Source organism: Pelophylax lessonae (genome assembly GCF_965119305.1).
Source record: "Pelophylax lessonae genome assembly, chromosome: 4".
Classification (NCBI taxonomy): Eukaryota; Metazoa; Chordata; class Amphibia; order Anura; family Ranidae; genus Pelophylax; species Pelophylax lessonae.
Window position 1 is genome coordinate 403773488 of NC_138771.1, and position 25147 is coordinate 403798634.

Consider the following 25147-nt stretch of genomic DNA (forward strand, 5'->3'; position numbering starts at 1 on the left):
GTACTGGAACTCTGATGCTGACCATACACTAGCCGGAAAATCGTTCGAAAATCTGTCATTTGGTCTGATCATTCGTTTTTCGTCCAGTTAATGGGCACAAATCATCCATTGAATGATTTATTGTTCTAAATTCGGTCATTACATGATAGCACGATCGTCTGCTCTCATGGCTGATTTTTCTTTTTTTCGAAAATATGTTTGTACGATTTTTGGCTAGTGTATGGCCAGCTTGAGCAATCAGACTTTGTCTGGCTCATTGAACAATCGTCTTCAGGGCTGTCCAGTACGAGTTAATTCGGACAATGCCACGGCTCAGTAAGTAGCCGGCATTCAAGGTAGGCTGATTAATTTGTTCCAGCCCTCTCAAACTTCTGCCACGACTCCTGTGCAGGATTCAGGCAGAAGGGATTCTAATCATTCTAGTGGCTCCAGACTGGTCTCGCCAGTCTTGGTATGCCGATCTGGTATGGCTGGTCGCCGATGCTCCTTGAAAACTTCCTCTCAGGGAGGATCTGCAGTTTCAAGGACCAATATTCCATCCTGCCTTACAGACGCTGGCTTTAACGGCTTGGCTGTTGGACGCCAGGGGCTGAAGGGTGGAGGTTTGTTTGAATCGGTGATTCCTACACTGTTAAAAGCTTGGAAATCTGCCTCTAGGAAGATCTACCATTATACATGGAAGACGTACATTGCGCGATGTGAGTCTCTTGGGGTTCATCCTCGCTCCTTCTTGGTGGATCAGATCTTGACCTTCCTTCAACGGGGGGGTTGAACAAAAGTTGGCCTCGAATACCATCAGGGGCCAGGTATTGGGTTTTGGTGTTTTTTTCCAACAACCTTTGGCCACACACTCCCAGGTGTGTACCTTTTCTTCAGGGTGTCTGACATTTGGTTCCTTCAGTGCTGGCCCTGTGGCCGCCCTGGAATCTTAGGTGTACTTTTATGAACGGGTGAATTTTTTTCTCTGTTGGCTTCTCTGTTGAGTTCTCCGGGGAAAATGATCACATCTGGCACCCATTTTATGAATCGGAGAACTTCAGTTCGCCCAGGGTGATCAGAGGAGAACGGTTTTCTTGGAGATCTGTGTAGAAGTCAATGGGATGTCTGTAATCTCGTGAGACAAAGCGAGATTACCGTAGTATGAAAATCCCTGGCACGCTTTAAGAAGCAGAGATAAATTATCACTGCTGAGTACAGGAGGTTAATAAATAATAGTCTCCTTACATAAATATATATATATATATATATATACACTGAATACACACACACATACATTGTATATATATATACACATTAAATATATATCTACATGTATGTGTGTATATATATATATACACATGTATATATATATATATATATATATATATATACATAAATATGGCAGGGGGACATGATTACTGTGTTGGGGGGTCTGAACGAGGAAGAAGGAAGTCCATAATCTTCCTTTTTCCCCCTCAGTTCTCCCCCGATTCTGTCTTCACTCCCCGCTTCACAAGCTCCAGGCTGGTGAACCCGGGAGTGTGAATTCTGACCCAGATCGCCAGTGAAGTGCGGGGATCGCAGCTTCATAGCCTGGCCATTTCTGTGTCTGTCAATGACAGATTCCCATGTGAAGAGATGATCAGCGGAGAACATGTTCTCCCCCGATCATTTCTGTTTCATAAACTGAGAATGATCGGAAATGAGCTGTGATCAGCAGGATCACTGGTCATCTCCGTTTCATAAAAGGACACCTTAATGTGGTGCTTTCAGCTCTACTGAAGCTTCTCTTTGAAAATATTTTCAGTTTTGTTACAAGCAGTGTCAGAAGAAAGCCAACCGTCAATGAACATCAGAGAAATGGATTTTACGGTAAGTCAAAAGTCCCATTATTCTGTCAACCCACAACTGATATACTGTACATTACTTTTTCTCTTTTCTCCAATCACATAGACAGAGGTCTTCAAAAGTTTTTCCTGATAAATTTTAAACACATTTCTATTATGATGCATTACTGAATGACAGAAAAAAAGATATCAAGTTTTCTAGTTTACCGGGAAGTAAACTTCCCCACATTTAAAGCCAGTAACCAAACCAATCAGTACACCATTTTTACTGATAATCAGGATATGTAGAGGATGCAGGACAACCATGTGTGGGATTGTACACAGAAACTTTCAGACAAGCTGGAAACTGCCTGTGACTTTCTGAATGTTTTTTTTTACAGAAAGTCAAGCTAGATGGTTTCTTTGAGGCTAGTATATACAGGGTCGGCCTTTGGGGCATGCGAGCTGTGTGGCCGCACAGGGGCGCCATGGGCAACAAGGGCGCCGAGCGGCCATCACAGCTCGCAGAGGATCAGGCGATTCAGGCCGCACAGCGGTAGGTGAGCGGCGACCGCGGCATGGACAGGGCTAACACAGGCTGCGGCCGCCGCTTACCTCCCGCTGTGCGGCCGTGCCTCAGTCACCTATTGTTGCAGTGAGGCAAGCTGTGTATCTCTCACACAGCTCAGCCTCCGATCCTTCCATGCTGACTTCCCGCCAACACATCCCCGGGAGTGTGGGCGGGCGAGAGGAGGAGAAGGGGCGGGGCGAGGAGGAGCTGACGATCTCTCCTCTGGCGTCAGTGCAGGGAGGGAGGAGAGATCGTCAGCTCCTCCTCGCCCCCCGCCCCTTCTCCTCCTCCTCCCGCCCGCCCACACTCCCGGGGATGTGTGGGCGGGAAGTTTAAAGAAAAAAAAAAGCTGCAGACAACGTAAGGTAAGTGAGGTCTCTCTCCTTCAAAAAATGTAAGGGGGGGGGCTCTGTGTGGGGGGGCTCTCTGATGTGGGGGGCTATGTGTGTGTGTGGGGGGGGGCTCTATGTGAGGGGGGATTTGTGTAGGGGGTCTGTGATGTGGGGGGCTCCGTGGGGAGGGGGGGGGTCTGATGTAAGGGGGGCTTTGTGTGGGGGTCTCTGATGTAAGGGGGGCTTTGTGTGGGGGGTCTCTGATGTGAGGATGTGAGGGGGGCTTTGTGTGTGTGGGGGGGGTCTCTAATGTGAGGGGGGCTTTGTGTGTGTGTGTGTAGGGGGCCTCTGATGTTAGGGGGGCTTTGTGTGGGGGGTCTCTGATGTGAGGAGGGCTCTCTGATGTGGGGGGCTCCGTGGGGAGGGGGGTCTGATGTAAGGGGGGGCTTTGTGTGGGGGGTCTCTGATGTGAGGGGGCTTTGTGTCGGGGGTCTCTGATGTGAGGGGGGCTCTGTGTGGGGGGTCTCTGATGTAAGGGGGGCTCTGTGTGGGGGGTCTCTGATGTGAGGGAGGCTTTGTGTCGGGGGTCTCTGATGTGAGGGGGGCTCTGTGTGGGGGAGTCTCTGATGTGTGGGGGGGTCTCTGATGTAAGGGGGCTCTGTGTATGGGGTCTCTGATGTGAGGGGGGCTTTGTGTCAGGGGTCTCTGATGTGAGGGCGGCTTTGTGTGTGTAGGGGGTCGCTGATCTTAGGGGGGCTTTGTGTGGGGGTCTCTGATGTGAGGGGGTCTCTAATGTGGGGGGCTTTGTTTCTGGGGTCTCTGATGTGAGGGGGGCTTTGTGTGGGGGGTCTCTGATGCTAGGGGGGCTTTGTTTCTGGGGTCTCTGATGTTAGGGGGGCTCAGTGTGTGGGGGGTCTCTGATGTGTGGGGGGGGGGGGTCTCTGATGTAAGGGGGCTCTGTGTGGGGGTCTCTGATGTTAGGGGGGCTTTGTGTGAGGGGTCCCTGAGATGAGGGGGGCTCTGTGTGGGGGGTCTCTGATGTGTGTGGGGGTCTCTGATGTGAGGGGGCTCTGTGTGTGGGGTCTCTGATGTAAGGGGGGCTTTGTGTGGGGGTCTCTGATGTAAGGGGGCTCTGTGTGTGGGGTCTCTGATGTAAGGGGGCTCTGTGTGTGGGGTCTCTGATGTAAGGGGGGCTTTGTGTGGGGGGTCTCTGATGTAAGGGGGCTCTGTGTGTGGGGGGGTCTCTGATGTGGGGGGGGGCTCTGTGATGTGATGGGGGGGCTCTGTGTGGGGGGGGCTTTGTGTGGGGGGTCTCTGATGTAAAGGGAGCTCTGTGTGGGGGGTCTCTGATGTAAAGGGGGCTCTGTGTGGGGGGGGTCTCTGATGTAAAGGGGGCTCTGTGTGGGGGGTCTCTGATGTAAAGGGGGCTCTGTGTGGGGGGTCTCTGATGTGAGGGGGCTCTGATGTGACGGGGGGCTCTGTGTGGGGGGGCTTTGTGTGGGGGGTCTCTGATGTAAAGGGGGCTCTGTGTGGGGGGTCTCTGATGTAAGGGGGGCTTTGTGTGGGGGGGTCTCTGATGTAAAGGGGGCTCTGTGTGGGGGGTCTCTGATGTAAAGGGAGCTCTGTGTGGGGGTCTCTGATGTAAGGGGGGCTCTGATGTAAGGGGGACTAAGTTATTAGTGATCATAAAAAAGAAAAGTCAAATAAAGTGCAAAAAAGGTGCAAGAAAATGCGCGGGGGGGCGCCACAGGATTAGCTCGCACAGGGCGCCTGATCACCTAAGGCCGGCCCTGAGTATATAATGCAAACTAAACAAAAGTGGCTTGCTAGTTGCAATGGCAACCTACATTTCAGATATGCTGTTTGTTTATATACTTATAAGAGCTTACCTTGTGCATGTCCACCTAAATCAAAGGTAGTAAATGTCATTCCAGCAATTGTCAGTTCTTCTGATGCTAAAAAAGGTTATCACATTATTAGAAATCAGGGCAACTTCACAGGATTGAGTAAATACATGAGCATGTAAGAAAAGTGGCGTATTGTTGCTAAATGCATACATATGCCTTTTTTATGTTTATAATCTAAAAACTATGACAACATTAACTTGTAACTTGTGGCCAGGAAACTAGTGGTGCTACTAGTTAACCTAATATCATGACCAAAACGACAGCTTTCCACCAAAGGTAATGATTTAGGATGATCCAGGATTTTTGTGGGATACAGAGGCTCGCCAAGGTTGAGATGTGGCGTATTGCAAGAATCCTGTAGTCACCTGGATAAGAACAAGTGGGTCTTTAGCTCCACATACAACAGTTACAGAATTACTTCATTAGGGAAGTGCTTAGGGCGCAAAGCACGATGTAGAATATCTAAGTCAATAATTATTTTAGAACCTATTTTAGCTCAAACACACTATACATACTGTACGTTTGTAGGTGTGTAGTCTCTGTTTTGGTGGTGAGGCTTAATTAACCCCTTTGCGCCTAAGGGTAAAACAAACCATAATGACTGAACGCAGTTTTGCAATTTTGACCTGTGTTAGTTAAACTGTACATATGTTTGCAACTGCTTAGTGTATCCAGGTGCATTATACCTTGTTTATTTTGGAAGACATTGGGCTTTCTTTTGGTGGTGAATGTCATTGCATAACTCATAAATTTAGTTTCATTATAAAAGGAAAAATGACACAAAATGGTAAAAAAATAACAGTTTTTACATTTTGGCTGTATATTTCTTGCTGCTAACATGACCCACCACCAAATAACAACCCAAAATAACTTATTCTATTCCTGCTGTGAATAAATATGCCTCATATGTGTTTGTTCTGTGTTGTTTGTACACATAATTTGGCCCAGAAACCATAGCGCACATTTTGCCTTTAGGAGAGCAATTAATCCAAGTTAACATTTCAGGTACTATGCATTAATTACAGACAACCTTAGGAATCCAAACAATTGAATTACCCCCCAGATGACTCCATCTTGAAATCATGACCCCCTATGGTATTTCTTTAGGGGTAACTTTTGGGTTTTTATCCTCTATTTTTATAGGAATAATTTTGAAGTTGGTAGACAAAAACAAAAATTGCATTTTCTCACAATTTAGCTATATATTTTGTGCCATTACTTTGACCTTCCACCAAAAATCAATCCTAAAATAAATTCTCCCAATTCTGTAGTGCATGGGGATAGCATATATGTGTATATTATATGTTTTTTTGTACCTGTGGTGGGGCTCAGAAACAATAGTGTGCATTTTACCTTCGAAAGGACATTTAGTTCAAGCCTAATTTTGAGGCACCATACATTTATTACAAACACTTGTGGTATCCAAATAATGGGATTACCCCCCAGATCACTCCATCTTGAAATCATGACCCCCCCTATCGTATTTTTTTATGGGTAAATCTTTGGTTTTTAGCCTCTTTAGCAATATATTTAGTGCCATTACTTTGACCCAGTTTTTGGTTTGAGTTTTTGTGACAGCAAGCATGGGGAGAAGATCCCCTGCTTGTTCTCACAATCGAATGTGATTGAATGTGAAAACTACAAGTACCGACCGCCTTTGCAGCTGTCGGCTTGTAGTTATCAATGAGCTACCAGGGTGATGTTGGGATCTCTAGGTAGTTCATTAATGTTTTCTGTCAGAGTGTAACTGCCTGCCCATATCGGAGGTTCGGGCAGACAGCTACACAGACAGTCCGCAGGACTGTGCCATTACACCCACGATCTGCTGACCGTGGGTGCAATGCTTTACAGGCTCCTAACAAAAAAAAAATAATAAATGCATATTTTTTTACCTGCAAAAAAATGTGCGTTTATTTATTTATTTATTTTTTGTGAAGGTGAACTTTTCCTTAAAGGGCTACCCCAAAACCTTACGTAAAATGCTGTGTAAATGGCTGACACTATTTTAATTGGAAGGGAAGAATAGGGCAAAAGTTACCCTTCTCCCTCATGATATTTCTGGTTTCTAATAATGCGGGATGGTGTGGTAAACTTCAAAACAAGGGTGGATACACAGGCCTGAATTGGAAGGGCACGTGGGACAGTGGTAACTGGTATTGCATCTTCTGCCATTATTTCTGCACACACAACACTTCTTCCTGGGGTATTTGTTGGCTGATGTGAAAGAAATGGGACACAAAAATTGTCTCTCTTTTAATCTCCTAACATCCTCTGATTCTGCAGGTCGTCTGGGGTCTTCTTGAAACATCAGTTGTTCTATAATTTGTTTCTGGTATTGCAGGAAGCTGTCAGTACCACCAGATTTTTTTTTATTAAGGACAAATGAATTGTGGATAGCCGCCTGGATAAGGTATATCACAACCAGGGCCGGCCCTTCCATGGGTCCCACTGGGTCCATTGGGGCAGCAAATTGACTCCCAAGATTTGTGTGTCATCGGTTTGCAGTGTGTTACGGGCGGCATTTTCACATCTCATACTGCTGCCCATAGTGCAAACTGATGAGTATGAGAAGGCAGAGTGTCTCCTCCAGGGAACTTCCGTCACATGATCGTGGTGTGCGCAATGAGCTCAGACATCAGCGCACTCCATCTCATGCAGGGCAGGCTGTATTTTCTAGGGTGGTGGGCACTGAAGACACAGGAGTGACAAGAGGACTGAGGACAGACAGTGGGTGTTTGGTAGACCAGGAGTGAAATATACATAATACTTACCAAAGGTTATATTTGTATAAAATAATGGATGTGATCTGGTCAGAGAGGTCAACTCCACCCATGTATTTGTTGTATGCCATAATGCACAGTTGCTTTTCCTTCAGTGTAGCAGACCCCTGTTCTGTTACAGTCACTGTGCTCTCTGGGTGGATTGTTGTCCGCATATAGACATCTTTTCTGTCTGAGAGTTAGACAGCCATCATCTCCTCCTGTTGGTAACTGAGTGCTGTGCCTCTCTGCAGACGGTGTCTCACCAGCTGCTGTGGAAAATCTTTGCGGTTTTTCCTTATGGTCCCTCATGCTCCAGTGCAAGCAGTATGCAGAGATTTGAATGGTATGAACTGCTTGAAATGCAGTCGGCCTTTAAAATTAATCAGGGATTCATCAATAGAGATGGACGAACATTGGCCGGGGCGGTTCGCGAACGTCAGCCGCAAATTTTCTCAAAAGTCTGCGAACCGCAAGTTTGCGGCAGACTCCATTGACTTTAATGAGAGGCGAACTTTAAAAACCTTTAGGTCATATTTGCAGCCACAAAAGACGTACTAGCTGTGCACAAATAGTCCCAGCACATGGACAATGTCATAACAGAAGTATTGCAATTGGAAAAGTTGCCCTAAATTTTTTTTTTTTTACAGCAAAAAATTATTATTATTTTTTTAATAAATCAGCCAGAACTGACAGCAGCCGGTAAATACATGTCTAATACATATAGGGTCCATTCACACATCTGTAAAATGGGTCCGCATCCATTCCACAATTTGGCGGAACCTTTATAGACCCATTGATTTTCAATTCCAGTCTGAAAAATGAGGCATTCACAGGATAAAGAAGTAAGTGTCGGCCATTCCAGGCCCCAAAAATTAGCCCACATGCGTTTAGCTGACAGCTAAGAACGTAGTATTCTGTGGCTGAAGGTACATTAGGCATTCACAGGATACAGAAGTAAGTGTCGGCCAGTATAGGCCCCAAAAATTAACCCACATGGGTTTACCTGACAGAAAAGAACATTGTATTCTGTGGCTGAAGGTACATTAGGCATACACAGGATAAAGAAGTAAGTGTCGGCCAGTATAGGCTCCAAAAATTAGCCCACATGGGTTTACCTGACAGCTAAGAATGTAGTATTTAGTGGCTGGAGGTACATTAGTCATTCACTCAGTATACAGAAGTGTTGGCCTGTATAGGCCCCAAATATTAGCTCACATGGGTTTAACTGACAGCAAAGAATGTAGTGTATTTGATGGCTGGAGGTACATTAGGCATTCACAGTATACAGAAGTTAGTGTCGGCCTGTATAGGCCCCAAAAATTAGCCCACATGGGTTTGACAGCTAATAACGTAGTGTATTTGATGGCTAGAGGTACATTAGGCATTCACACAGTATACAGAAGTAAGTGCCGGCCTGTATAGGCTCCAAAAATTAGCTCACATGGGTTTAACTGACAGCAAAGCACGTAGTATTTGATGGCTGGAGGTACATTAGGCATTCACAGGATACAGAAGTAAGTGTCGGCCTGTATAGGCCCCAAAAAAATTAGCTCACATGGGTTTAACTGACAGCAAAGAACGTAGTGTATTTGATGGCTGGAGGTACATTAGGCATTCACAGTATACAGAAGTAAGTGTCACCCTGTATAGGCCCCAAAAATTAGCTATTCAATGGACACGAAATGCCTTTTATGCCGCTGTATGTAGCGAAGCCAAGGACCAGGAATTGCTGTGGGTGGATGGTGGTCTGGCGGATAATTTTGGCCTGGCATGAGGAATTTCAATGAAACATGGTCTACTGGTCACATGTGTTGAATTCCTCAGAGATCCATGCCTCATTCATTTTTATAAATGTGAGGTAGTCTACACTGTCATGAGCTAGGTGAGTGCGCTTATCGGTCACGATCCCCCTGCTGCGCTGAACTTCCTTTCGGACAGGACACTGGACGGGGGCAAGCCAACAGTTCCATTGCAAATTGTGCAAGCTCTGGCCAGAGGTCAAGCTTGCCCACCTAGTAGTCCAGGGGTTCATCACTCCTCAGAGCGTCCACATCGGCCCGTTAACCCGATGTTGTCGGACACCTTTTTTAACGCTCCAACATTTGAGCCACAGAAGCCTGCCTTTTTCCTGAACAACGTGACGACAGCATCATGGAAGGTGGAGTGGAGGACAAATGTGAGGAGAAGGGAGAAGGAGAAGAGGCTGGACGGTGAGAGCCTGGAGTGTGGCTTTGTGGGTTCTGACGGTGTTGCTCCCACTGGGCTCGGTGATGGGATTTTAGGTGCCTTCTTAAGACGGTTGTCCCTAGGTGAGTGTTGGGCTTACCGCAACTTATGCGTTGACTGCAAAGGCTGCAGATGGCAACACTGTTGTCAGCAAAGGACACATTAAAAAATGCCCACACTGCGGAGCCATGTGACGGAATCCTGGGAGCGCCAGATGTGACTGTACATGGTTGATGGCTCGCTCCTGATACATTTGCAGTCTGCTTTGTACCTCTTGTGCAATGCAAGTTCTGCCTGCCTCTCCTCCCTATCTGCCGGTCCGTCAGTCCGCCAGTTCTACAAATAATTGGCCAGTAACTGTTGTAAATGTGTGTAGCACAGTTAACACAGCAAAAGAGGCCAAATTTTTGCAGGACTAAAATACAATCTTAGAAAAGTATACTGTTAAATAACACCTCACTTCAATCTGTGGTATTGGGGGGGGGGGGGGGGGCACAGGTTTATCACACCAGTTCTACAAATAATTGGCCAGCAACTGTTGTCACTGTGTGTAGCACAGTTAACACAGCAAAAGAGTCCAAATTTTTACAGGACTAAAATACAATCTTAGAAAATTATACTGTTAAATAACACCCCACTTCAATATGTGGTATTGGGTGCCACTGGTCTATCACACCATTTGTTCAAAAAATTGGCCAGTGAGTTTGTTACTGTGTGTACCAGACTTAACTCAGCAAAAGAGGCAATATTGTTGTAGGACACCAATACACTTGTAAAAGTTTACTCAGATAACACCCCACTTCAATATGTGTTATTGGGGGGCCACTGATCTATCACACCAGTTGTTCAAACACAGTTGTTATCACAGCAAGAGAGGGCAAATTTTTGCAGGCCTAAAATATACTCTTAGAAAATTATACTGTTAAATAACACTCCACTTCAAAATGTGGTATTGGGGGGCCACAGGTTTATTACAACAGTTCTACATAATTGGCCAGTAACTGTTGTCACTGTGTGTAGCACAGTTTACACAGCAAGAGGCCAAATCTTTGCAGGACTAAAATACACTCTTAGAAAATTATACTGTTAAATACCACCCCACTTCAATATGTGGTATTGTAGGGCCACTGGTCTATCACACCAGTTGTTCAAAAAATTGGCCAGTGAGTTTGGCACTGTGTGTATCAGACTGTAAGATTCTGGTACCTCCGGTACCCTTAATCACCACTTTCCTCTGTAATGCGTCCCACCTTTCTCTTCAGGTGGTACGCATATACCTTTAAGAACGATGATGTCACTGCTGAGCGCCGCAGAGCGGCTATTTCAACCGCCGGCGGTCTCACTCACATTGTTCGTTCAACCTGCCTTGTTACCCACGTGCTTTCAAGCCTGTCTCTCGATCGGAACCTCCAGCCATTCCCTTTACCTGGAGCAGACCGGAACCTCGCTACTGATTCCTGTATCTCCCTACCGGATCATTCCTCATCTACTGGACCTCTCTAAACTACTAACATTACAAGTGATAAGTACCCCGCAGGGGAACCCTACATAACCTTATTGCACTATCTACCTATGCACATTAAGGACTGTTACTACCTATCTATACTATCCTATCATCTGCACTGTTACATAGATTGCTAGCTCTTCAGCCTACTACCTTCTATCATCTGCACTGCTGCATAGATTGCTAGCTCTCCTGTCTACTACTATCTATCCTTGCACTGGGTTAGTCTATCCTATATTTGTCATCTGCTGTCCTCACCACCTGTTAGCATACTCGATACTAACCTATCTGCATTCCTAATACCATCTTGAACTCTCCTATACAAAACCTATCAAGTGATTACCATCCTTGTCACTGTTCACACCTGTCCCTTCAGCACATCACCTTCATACTATCATATACATACTATCACTCCAGGAACATCTCATTGAGTGTGTATATATCTGTATGTTGAAGCTGACAGGCCCACGGTGATGAGTCCTGGAGAGTTGGATCTGGTATTCAACACATCTCTACATGACTACTGAGTGGAGATTTTGCAGCTGCAAATCCAGCCATTACTAAAAACGCAGGAGCGTTACACAGACTTAACTCAGCAAAAGAGGCAATATTGTTGCAGGACACAAATACACTTGTAAAAGTATACTCAGATAACACCCCACTTCAATATGTGGTATTTGGGGGGCCATTGGTCTATCACACCAGTTATAATACATTATAAGTGCTTTTGTCACTGTTTGTAGTATTGCTGCAGCAACGCTCAGTCACCACACCTGTCACAATGCTGCACAGTGCACAATAATACTACTAATCCACTATAATATGCTTTCTACAAAGTTTATTATACTGTGGATTACACCCCTCCCCCTCCTTTTTTAGTGCACTGCACAGCAATACCAAAAAATGTGCAGCCCTTTAAATGACTTTTGTGGACATTAACAGACCGATTTGTGTGACTGCTGCCGATCTCTAACTGCCCCTAAAGCACAGACTGGATACCTGCCCCTAACCTGAAAAGAGACTGGACCTATACCAAAAATTGCAGCCCTTTAAATGACTTTTGTGGACATTAACAGAGCGATTTGTGTGACTGCAGCCGATCTCTCTAACTGCCCCTAAAGCACAGACTGGATACCTGTCCCTAACCTGAAAAGAGACTGGACCTATATCGAAATACCGGTCCTAAAAAGGACTTTTGTGGACATTAACAGAGCGATTTGTGTGACTGCTGCCAATCACTAACTGCCCCTAAATCACCGACTGGATACCTGCCCCTAACCTGAAAAGATACTAGTAGACCTATACCGAAATACCAGCCCTGAAAAGGACTTTTGTGGATCTTCACAGAGCTATTTGTGTCTGTCAATCTCTCCCTCATGAACACAGCAGACCTCTCCCTACGCTGGCAAAAAGCCTAATGTGAAATGGCCGACAGCTCAAGTCTATTTATAGGGTAGGGGGCATGTCCATGTGCTGAAATGTTTTAATTGGCTGTCCCGTTCCATCTGACGGCTGTGTCGTGGGTCAAAGTTCTCCTCAATGTAAACTAATATGGCCGCCGCGAACAACGCCATGTTTTTCGCAAATTTGGCGGGTAGCGAACAAGCAAAATTTGCCGCGAACCGACCGCCAGGCCATCTCTATTCATCAATAGAGATATTTTCTTCCGGGTGTAAACTGCAAAAAATTTTTAGACAGAAAAGAAATAAAGGGCTGCAATTTGAACAGGTGGTCATATCTGGCATCACTGCGTGAGGGGCACTGCAAGTTATCGTTAAAATGCAAAAAGTGTAGCAATATTTCTCTTGAAATAACTGCACGAAAAGCCGGCGTGGCATGGATGGGACTAGAGGTCCAATACTGCCAAATTTGGGGCTTTCGGATTAGGGCCATGTTGAGTAATACACCCAATACCTTTTTGATTTCTGTAAGGTGTGTTGCCCCCCATCTCTTTCTCTGAGCAGATGTTTGGTGTTGCGCTAGAAAATGGGTGGCATTAAGGTTAGCTTGATCAACGATATGCTCTTTGTTAAAATATTATTTCACTGGTTGATGAGCAGCAGCAGCAGTATTGTTTTTTTGCATTATTTATTCCTAAGCGCAGGGTGTACTCTGGATTTGGAGTTTTTAGTCACACAATATGCTCTAGGATTTTGTCACCCACAAATACCTTAAAGAAATCCACAGGGCCAAAATTTTCAACATTGATATTTATGCCTGGTGAGGCCCTAAATGTTGGTATTTGAGGGGTAAAAGATCTCACTGGTATCCACTGAGAGGTGTACTTCTGTGCAGCAACTGATGTGGTGCTACCCTCTACGTCCTCTTGATGCCTGCTAGTACTGGGCCTTTCAGAGTCGAAGGAGCTGCCTGAAGTGACACTTTTACTGTCACAGGTGAAATCCTCATCTTCTGAGCCTTCTTCAGCTTTACTGTCTGAGCAAAGGAGGGCAAATGCCTCTTCAACACTATATAGTCTTCTTTTTTCTTTTTATCTTTTAATATAGGCACTCTACAGACCCCAAGCTATGCAAAAGTAAACATTTTTTATATATATTATAAACTACTAAAATATAAAAAAAATGTTCCCCCTAAAACACTGACCCTATCAACAACACTGACAGGAGCACTGATACTGGCCAAAGCACTAACTGCGCTGACACAAATGCTGGCAGTATGGGCACACACTACACCCCACACACTAAAACAGTAATACATCTAAAACTTTTTATATTTATATATATATATATATATATATATATATATATATATATATATATATATATATATATATATATATATATTCACACACATATATATATATATATATTTTTTTTTTTTATAAAACACTGACATCGATATTAACTGGTGACAGAAGCACTAACGCTGAGACTAACAGTGACAGAAGCGCTAATGCGGAGATTGACGGTGACAGAAATGCTAATGCTGAGATTAACGGTGACAGAAACGCTAGTGCTGAGATTAACGATGACAGAAGTACTAACGCTAAGACGTGCTGCGATACGAACACTAATGCTGGGACAACAGTGACAGGTACACTTGCAGGGATAGAAACACGCTGAGGGCACTGACAGTAGTGTTGACAATTACACTAAAAATTATAAGATCACTAAGGGCACTGACACTAGTGGTGACAATTACACTAAAAATTATAAAATCACTAAGGGCACTGACACTAGTGGTGACAATTACACTAAAAATTGTAAGATCACTGAGGGCACTGACACTAGTGGTGACAATTACACTAAAAATTATAAGATCACTGAGGGCACTGACACTAGTGGTGACAATTACACTAAAAATTATAAGATCACTGAGGGCACTGACACTAGTGGTGACAATTACACTAACAATTATAAGATCACTGAGGGCACTGACACTAGTGATGACAATTACACTAAAAATTATAAGATCACTCTAAAACAGAAACTGTCACTATTATTACTGAACTGAAGTATAGCTGTCACTATACCTAACTTACTAACTATTGCTAAAAGGGGTGATCAGGGCCTAATCTAAGACCTTTTGTGGGCTGATTATATTTTATTTTACTTTTTTTAACTCAGAGAAAGATATCAGTGAAAGTAACACTGTATCACTTTCTCCCCACAGAGGATCTGAGGAGAAAGAGATACTAGGAAGCTGTTTGACAGGCTTCCCATTCATGTGCTGACTGTGATTGGCTGTCACAGTGATCACATGACTGGGGGCGGGTTCTCCCACCTGCCAATCACTAGTCCGGGACCTGAAGCTGTCACTGACACTCCGGTCTCCTCGCTGCGGGCATGCAATCTGGCGCATTCCCGGCTAGAACACATGAACGCAAATATGCGGCCCAACAGAAAAAAGCCCAGTTCTGTGGGGCCGGATATTTGCGTACTGTCGGAGTTAAGGAGTTAAGATACAGAATAGCCTTGGCCCTAGTCCAACAGTTTTGCTACTATTAATGAATATACTTTGTTGATACCCTGAGGGCTCTAAGGGCGGAAATGCCGGAGGTTCCATGTTCCAGGTAATACGGAGCTTAAGCTTCTGCACATGCGCCCGAGGGGGTATAACATTGGCTGACCGTGCCGCGTCCTCACGCCCTCAGTTGAAGTCCGTGATGACGAAATGCATTAGGGCGTGAGTATGCGGTCGCCATAGTAACGATAGACGCCACGCCACGAGCTCCGGACAGCTACGGTACCTAGCAGCAGGGTCAGCAGCGGTGTGGTTACAGCGTGCCTCATGCATGTGTAATGCCTTCATTCCATCTACCTCTGTAAGTAGGATTTGGATGGGAGCGGGGAGCAGTGTTTTATCTTTATGTTTGCAATAAATATACGGAGTTACACTATGTGTCCCCCGCTTCATTTGTATTGTTCTATGACGTGGCTTTGTTGAGTGGATTACTTATGGAGGTTGATTACGAGTCGGATCCGCAGTGCAGCTGATTTGGTGTCCAATCATTTGGGATCTGTCTGAGTTATTAAAGGCTTGATTTTTGCAGTAGTCTGGTGAGTGTCCATTTTGACGTGGAGCACGTCTTGATGGTGGAGGTTTATGGTGTGCTTTTCAGGAACCCTTCACACCCTTCCTCTTATAAGATATATATTCCGGACTGTCATTAATTCTCAGCTGGGACTCTTTATACATGCATGCGGTCTTTTACTCTCATATATTTCTGTTTATGTATATGCATTGAGTTGTGATATGCATAGTATAGCGCTGCTAGTGTTTTAGATTTATTTATTTACTGCAGAGTGAATCTATTGCACCTTTATTTTATACTTTGTTGGTAGCTGAAAGTGTTACTAAACTCAGGACCCTGCATTCACTATATCTGGTCTCCCACAGTACACAGAACATGGAAATGCAATAGTTGTAGTAAATATATAAAATACCTTTTTTCATTAGCAGTATATAGCAGTCTATTAACTTCTGTCAGTCTCTGGTTAAAGCTTGTAGGAGGAGATTTCATTCTACTCTAACTGTCCTATGAGGCTGCATGACTCCTGACCATCTGTCTGGACAGTGCTGATTGGCCCTGTGCCGATCACATGCACCCTAGCAATAAAAAAAAGAAAACTCCCCTGCAATACACACCAAACTGAGCATGTACAGAGTGCCTCCAAGGCTCTGTTCTATCAGGAGATGGTTTGGGGACAGTGGAAGAAGGGGAGAACAGAGAAGAAAGGATCAAACAGGTTCCACAGTGAGTATAACAAGCATTTGTTACTGCATACACTGACTGATTTTACTGTTGTGGGTTTAGTAACACTTTAAGGTTATAGAACACCAGGCACATAAAAGTATATCTAACAAGCTTGATTGTTTTCGAACAACAACGTTGGCACAGTGCAAGCCTCAAATAATTCAAATGATTCAAAACAGCAAATATTTGTCTTTACCTTATTGCTGTAGAAGCTCTGCTTCCCAACAGAAATGCCAGCTCAAAATTGGTTCTCTTTATCACCAAGCCCAACCCCTGAAAAACAACCCCACACCATAATTCCCCCTCCACCAAATGACTTGGATGAGTGCATAAAGAGAGGTCCATAAAGACATGGATGAGCGAGTTTGGGGTGGAGGAACTTGACTGGCCGGCACAGAGTCCTGACCTCAACCTGCTAGAACACCTTTGGGATTAATTAGAGTGCAGACTGCGAGCCAGGCCCTCTTGTCCACATCAGTGCCTGACTTCACAAATGCGCTTCTGGAAGAATGGGCATCCTGTTCGTTAAATCCAGATGGATGAAAACCCTATTTTCCATCTGTCTGGAGGATCAGATCGGAAAGGATCGGATGAAAAGGGACAGGCCGTCCGTTATCACCCGATCTCCCCATAGAAGAGAGCAAGGCTCTGACAGGTCTGTCTCTGCACACAGAGTGGAAACGGACCTGTCATCTGCCTGCTCAGCGGGGATCAGCCAATCGATCCCTGCTGAGCAAAATGGAGTCCGCCGGGCGGTAAGCCTGTGTGAAAGGACCCTTAGTGTTATATTTATAAAGCAGTTAATGTGATTACCAAATATTCACTGCAGGCGTATCTTCCTGGAGCATGTGTTTAAAATTGCAGTGATTAAGTTGTAATGAATGTTCAGTGAAAGTAATATTCACCGATTTATAAATATGCCCCTAAATATTTCTTCTGTGGCTCTGAAGAATATACTGCAAGCTACCTTTTGGTATTCTAGTTAAGAAACACTCTAAGGGTACAACTCTCAGAACTATGTAATGATTAATAAAAATACTCACTTGGATGAAGTGTAGGAACGTATTGACCCATTCGGCCATCTTTAAGCATCTGTAGCAATGTGGTTTTCCCAGCATTATCCAATCCTAAAAATACTAATTTTCCATTTTTCTTGTATAAACCTACAAAATGATAAAAGAAACGCCTTTTCAACAAGATCTTATATGAGGTCTAGTATCAATGAATGCACAAACAAAAGAAATAGATATGATTTTTCTAAGCAACTTAATGTAGCGCACCCCCTTAGAAGGAGCAAGTAGAAATAGATCGCCCACCCTGCATAGCCAGGCACACTGCATTTTCACAGTTACTCCAATATGTTATTGAGGGATTAGAACTTGGATGAAGATTGGGAATTATGGGGTGCCCACTTGACTTCAAACAGCTTCAAGGACAACTTATCATATATACAGTCTACATACACTCCTCCGTTCCTCCAGCACTCTTGCTTACAGAACTCCAGCTGGCACACTGATAGTTAATCTGACACAACTCGCAGTCAGATTTAAAGCAACAGCCTGTTATAGGCTGTTATAGCCAGTTATAGGCAGGAACACAAGGCCCCTTGGTGTGTAGCAAAAAATAAAATAAAGTGCGCTATCTTCTCTGTATGTGATCAAAAATCACTGCATATATAAAAAAGTCCACAGTGGCCTGAAAGAGCCCAGTATCTCAACGCTGCTTAAGCAGGGTACACACTAGTAGAAAATCTGCTGAAAATTCCCGTCCGAGGTAAAATCGTACGATTTTCGGCTAGTGTGTACACAACTTTCAGCAGCCGATGCCGACATTTTCAACGAAAAAAAACGGAGGGACAAACACCAAAATTTTTATCGTCCGTCCCCAGACGACCAATTTTCGTTTAATGCGTATTTACGTCTGCGAAAAATCGGATACGAAAGACCACGCATGATCTGAAGTTGCTGACGACCCGGAAGTCTAGGAACAAATGTCCCAAAAAAAAAAAAATCGGACGAGAAATTTCGTGAACATTATGCACTGTCAACTTAAAACGGTTATGACCGCTGAGCATGAGAGAGAAAAATCGGAGGATAATTCTTCCGATTTTTGTCAAGTGTGTACGGGCCTTTACCCGCAGTCAGCTGGTAAGAGGCTATTGCCTTAGTCTGTCCTCACTTTGGACGTCATCTGATATTGCACCTTTATTGCGGAATCTGTTAAAGACTGTTACACAGTTTCATAAAGCCAGAGACTGTCATTTTACATGATCTATGTTATTTATAGCAGTTTTTATTGACTTTAATGATTTTATCACTTTTTAACACCTTTGTTAATTCATTAATTGGTCCATGTTCATAGCTCTTTCAGGCCACTGTGGACCTTTTTTTATATACAGTATATGCAGTGATTTTTGATTACATACAGAGAAGATAGCGCACTTTATTTTATTATCTCCATTCAATTGTTCCCATATTCAGGAATTCTTAGTGCAGCAATCTACATACTTGATCAGTGCCTCTATACAAAAAAAACCCAATGCCAGTGCTTCCAGGAGCATCAGAGTTTGGGCAGAAAAAAACGCTTAATGCTACTAAAAGCTGCTAAACGCAATTAAAAGCTGGTGCATGAGCAATTGTTAATTTAAATGGCAAGAGTACATTTTTTTATTCTTTCCAATGAAATGAATTAATGCAGGAGAGATTGACCCTGTAAAAGCTGCCTAAAGCTTGCAAAAGCTTTAAAACACTTTATCAAGCGTCAGGCCTTTTTTCATGCAAAAATGCTGCTAGCTTCTAGGAGAGTTAAAAAAATGTCCCGTGTGCATGAGGCCGTATGATCCTTTAAAATTAGTAATTCAGAGGGTGGGTTCTACAAAGCACATCACAGACCGATGACTTGACCCTGATTGCCCAGACTACATCTCCCAGCATGTACTTGGCAGAGCAAGGCCAGCCACACATGGAGTGAATTTCTTTCCTGCAACCACAGGGAATCCCTCCTGCTGGGCCATTGTCTTCCAGCAGAGACCCCTCCGCAGGTGAACCCGGCAGGCTGGTTGTTCCCAGGTTGATCAATTGATCAACTTGGTACATTCAACCTGCCCATGCACGGTTTGAATCTCGACCAGTTCCTGCTGAACTGGCTGAGATTCGAACCGTGTATGGCCTGCCTTAAATGTTTGTCAAGAATGGGAGAAGACATCATGGTCATGCCTTATCAATTAAAGGTTTCTGTGGACCATGGATTTGTACAATATCACATTGTTTCTCAATGTCCAAGTATCTTGATATCAGGTCACAAACGTATGGGACTTATTTTATTACATTAACTTCCATCCCCTGGACAGCGCTACAAATGCACATTACACTAATTGTTAATGGAACCCCAAATGTGGCTAGCAGCCACTTGTTTTGTCACGTGACAAACAAACATGTAAGGCTCACTGCCCAAACAATATGAAGGAGCTTCTTTGGCACGTTTGTTATGAATAGGGCAGCCCATTTAAGGCAGTTGTGTGACAAACGCACAAAAAAAAGTGCATTAGAGTGACATGATGATGTGAATAGGGCCTAAGGAATGTAAATAGCATCACACTATGCATCAATGCATTACTTATCCACACAAACGTCTTTAAATGAATATATTTGCTGATGGATCATACTTGTTTGCCAAGAATGTCATGTGATGAACTAAGAGCTGTTTACTGAAACTAGTAGCATGCTGTCAGTAAAAAGAACAGTCAAACCTTACATTGATGTGACTTATTATGGTGATTCATCAAACTTAAATTAAGGTAGTTATAGTAGTAAACTTGCAACAACATAGGTGAGTACTGTCTATGATACTTTTTGTATTTGCACTAATAGTTACATTTTCAGGACAAGCTTTTGGGGGTGTACCCCCATCTTCTAAGGTCCAAGCAGTACTTGGATACAATAAAATACAATAAAATTGTATTATTATTATTATTATTATACAGGATTTATATAGCGCCAACAGTTTGCGCAGCGCTTAACAAAATGAGGGCAGACATTACAGTTACACTACAATTTGGAACAAAAGGAATCAGAGGGCCCTGCTCGTTAGAGCTTACAATCTAAAAGGGAGGGTCAATTGATACAAAAGGCAATAGCTGTGGGGGATGAGCTGATGGAGCAAGAGAAACAGCGTTATTAGTTAGTAGCCGGGTAGGCTTCTTTAAAGAGAAGGGTTTTCAGGGATCGTCTAAAGATGGATAGATTAGGGGACAGTCGGACAGATTGGGGTAGAGAGTTCCAAAGAATGGGAGAAGCTCTGGAGAAATCCTGGAGGCGAGTATGGGAAGATGTGACAAGGGAGCTAGAGAGCAGGAGGTCTTGGGAGGACCGAAGAGAGCGGCTAGGTTGATATTTTGAGATCAGGTTAGTGATGTAGCTGGGGGCAGAGTTGTGGATGGCTTTGTAAACTATTGTTAGCACTTTGAATTTTATTCGTTGGGTGAGTGGAAGCCAATGAAGGGATTGGCAGAGAGGGTTGGAGGACACTGAGCGGTTGGTAAGGTGGATAAGTCTTGCAGCTGCATTCATTATGGATTGAAGGGGGGATAATCTATGTAAGGGTAATCCAATGAGGAGGGAGTTGCAATAGTCAAGGCGAGAGATAACCAGGGCGTGAATTAAAAGCTTGGTGGTGTCATTGGTTAAAAAGGGCCGTATTCTAGCGATGTTGCGGAGGTTAAGGCGGCATGATTTGGACAGGGATTGGATGTGAGCCTGAAAGGACAGTGCAGAGTCCAGGGTTACCCCTAGCACCCTGGCATGTGTGGAAGGACTAATAGTTATTCCATTGATCTTGACAGAGAATTCCGGGGAAGGGGCACGTAGAGGAGGAAATATTATGAGCTCGGTTTTAAAATACAATTCAATTCAATACACAAAGATTTATTACAATGTTAGGAAAATAATCTGCGAAGACATCACTGTGCAATAAAATATTTTGTTAAACCATTTTGTATCAGTATGTAAATCATTTATACTATCTGTGTCCTCTGAAAAGTGCCCTGGGGGTGAGACCCCATTTAGTTGAATGGGTCACATTCAGTGGGCGGTACACCCCCATCCACAGCCTTTGCAACCTGAGAGAGAGTGGTTCAGGGGAAGTAAAAACATCTCAACTGCACATTTTTACAGCCTCCTAAACACAAGAGCAAATTGGGCCTACAAGTATCAAGGACAGTACTCAACTTTATCAAACATAACAAAATCTTGAGGCCAAACTTGTTATGTATAATCTGACTTCAGTGATATTATACACGACTAACCGAATGCAATATGACTATTTTTATATTCTATGTTGTTGATTCTCAAACTGTCAATCATAATTCACATAATAGCAGTGACAATTTAGATTTAACAGACTTTTCACATATTTTGTATATGCATGCCTATTTGTTATCTAAATGCATTCAAATCTGCAAATATACAGTATATACACATTATACATAGATCAACAACCTAAAGCAGGGTATACACATTAAGGTTTTTTTATTAGTTCAACCAGTTCATATATAAACTATATGTGCAGGCATATACCGCCAAGCCCAATTGGCCATACATGCATGCACATACATGCGTGTACGTGTACATGCAAGCATGTGCAGCCAATTGTGTTTGGTGGTATATGCCTGCACATATAGTTTATATATTTACGTGGGTCATTGCCTATGTATATACCCTATATTGTCAAAAGTATTAGGACATCTGTCTTTACATGCACGTGAACTTTAATGCCATCCCAGTCTTAGTCGGTAGGGTTCAGAATTTAGTTGGCCCACCCTTTGCAGCTAAAACAGCTTCAACTCTTCTCGGAAGGCTGTCCACAAGGTTTAGGAGTGTGTCTATGGGAATGCTTGACCATTCTTCCAGAAGCCCATTTGGGAAGTCAGGCGCTAATGATTGACGAGAAGGCCTGTCTCGCAGTCTCCGCTTTATTCATCCCAAAGATGTTCTATCTGGTTGAGGTTAGGACTCTGTGCAGGCCAGTCAAGTTCCTCCACCCCAAACTCGCTCATCCATGTTTTTATGGACCTTGATTTGTGCACCAGTCCAAATCATTTGGTGGAGTGGGGTTATGGTGTGGGGTTGTTTTTCAGGGGTTGGGCTTGGCCCCTTAGTTCCAGTGAAGGGAACCCTTAAGGCATCAGCATACCAAGACATGTTGGACAATTTCATGCTCCCAACTTTGTGGGAACAGTTTAGGGATGGCCCCTTCCTGTTCCAACATGACTGTGCACCAGTGCACAAAGCAAGATCCATAAAGACATGGATGAGCAAATTTGTGGTGGAAGAACTTGACTGTACTGCACCTCAACACAATAGAACACCTTTTGGGATGATTTAGAGCAAAAACTGCGAGCCAGGCTTGCTTGTCCAACATCAGTGCCTGAAATCACAAATCAGCTTCTGGAAGAATGGTCAAATATTCCCATAAGACACACTCCTAAACCTTGTGGACAGCCTTCCTAGAAGAGTTGAAGCTGTTTTAGCTGCAAAGGTTGGGTTCAGATCCACCATTGGTAATGCGGCTCCACATTTAGCTCTGGATTTTTGCTGTTTTTATTGTGGCTTCATTGTTGGAATGAACTGTGTTATATCTGACTTCCCGCTACTTATGTTACTGGGCTCTGGACTTTCAATCATCACCATCATTAGCCCCACACATATGACCCATGGACAGTTCACGTTCTGGTGCATCATAGCATGAGCGCCTGGCAGTGGTTTGGTTGTGTATTACATAATTGGGTTGCCCATCCACTCTTTGATGCTTTATCCAGCTCCATTGGATGTTTTGACCTTACCAGCATTTGACATTTCTTTAATGAGCTATGCCCACAAGGTAAATTCTGGAGTCAGTCTAGTGCCTGCCTGGCTCCTAAGGTAAAGACATGCCTCTTAAGCTGGATACACACTATACAACTTTTGTTGTTAGATTTCCTTTAGATTTACCTTTAACTATGTAGTACAAGGGCCTGCATGATTGCATACAAATTGAAAGTGTTTAGATTTGACCTCATAAAAATCTAAAGACAATTGTATAGTGTGTATGGCCCATTAGACTATGTCAGTTTATGGTTTATATGTGCTTACAGTGTAACTTTGACAGGCATTGATTATTTGTTATGTTTAAAAAAGTTAAATGTATGAGCATATGCTTCACAGCAGTCATGGATTCTAATAGCAATAAAATCCAGGAGGAGGTTAGCCCTTCCTCAAAATATTAAAAAATAAAAATAAAGGTTTTGGCTGCACATTAAGAATAAACCATATGAGTATAGACATGTCTTTTAACTTAACCACTTCCCACAAAGGGATGTACCCATACAGTTTCAGTGGTTCTACCAGAATTAGCTGCAGCCATTCTTTTTTTGAGAGCCAGTGATAGTCTATAATGTAAATAGTCTATAATGTAATGGTATATAAGGACTGCCACCTTCCCAGTCTCTCCCGTTCCACCGGGGAGTCCAAAACTGAAATGGGCAGTCAGGGTAAAACATGCGTTCCCTGTTCATCTCTATGGTGCATGAAACTAGAAGTGACTGTGATTTTTTCGCTTTTGGTTTAGTTTTTACAAACAGTTCTCTGCTTGTAAAGTATCTGCTCAAACCAATCTTGGCTTTTGGGTGTAGAGGAGAGATCAGGGGTCTAAAAGACCCGGGCTCTCTCAAAAAATACCCGTCACTGTTCATGTTATCACATGAGATGTTGTTCATCCCTTGTGATAGAAATAAAGTTGATAAATATAAATAAATAGACAGTGCCAAAAAAACCTAAAAAAATACATAATCAAATAAAAAAAACATTTCAAGAGCCCCGGTCTCCTTGTGCTCATGTGCAAATGCAAACGCAGATGTAGATCCCACACCCATACAGTACATACACAGCGATTGCACCACACATGTGAGGTATTTCCACGAATATAAGAACGAGAGCGATAATTCTAGCATCCAACCTCCTGTGTACACTGATAACATGTAAAGGCTTTTAAAGTGTTACCTATAGAGATTTTTAGGTACCCTAGTTTCTCACTATCCCACGAGCCTATGCAATTTTAAAGCGTGACGTGTTATGTACATCATATCTTTTCACTGGGTGTAAGATCCTCTTTTTCATTTTACCAAACAATTAGTTATTATAATGTGTTTGTGTGGACTAAAAAAAAATTGCGTTTAATAACCTCTGTGCAAATATAGCATGACATAAAAATTGTAACAATCATCGTTTTCTTTCCAGGGTCTTTGCTTTCAAAAAAATATATAATTAGGAGTTCTAAGTAATTATCTGGTAAAAAAAGACTTTTACATGTACTGTATGCAAGTGTCGGAAATGGTTTGGGCAATAGGTTACATAGTTAGTCAGGTTGAAAAAAAAAGACAAAAATCTATCTAGTTCAACCAATAAAAAATTAAATAAATTATACAAGCCCAAATTCACAATCCTATACTCACAGTTGATCCAGAGAAAGGCAAAAAAAAAAACCCCAGCAAAGCATGATCCAATTTGCTACAGCAGGGGAAAAAATTCCTTCTAGATCCCCGAGAGGCAATCGGATATTCCCTGGATCAACTTTACCAATACATATTAGTACTCAGTTAAATTATGTACATTTAGGAAAGAATCCAGGCCTTTTTAAAAGCAATCTACTGAGTTGACCAGAACCACCTCTGGAGGGAGTCTATTAAACCTTTCCGTATTTTGAGATGAAATCTCTTTTCCTCTAGACATAAAAGAGTGCCCCCTTGTCTTCTGTAATGACCTTAAAATGAATAACAACACCAATTCACT

The 25147-nt window shown here is 43.3% G+C and overlaps 1 protein-coding gene across 1 annotated transcript in view; it reads right to left on the reverse strand.

The window, feature by feature from the left end:
• The window catches only part of SAR1B (secretion associated Ras related GTPase 1B), a 213688-nt gene that overhangs the window by 96000 nt on the left and 92541 nt on the right, over window positions 1-25147 (reverse strand). The window contains exons 3-4 of the mRNA XM_082252647.1: window positions 17369-17488; window positions 4598-4663 (exon numbers count right to left, since the gene is read on the reverse strand). Of these exons, the coding sequence (XP_082108773.1) occupies window positions 4598-4663; window positions 17369-17488 (186 nt within the window). The remainder of the gene's footprint in view (window positions 1-4597; window positions 4664-17368; window positions 17489-25147) is intronic.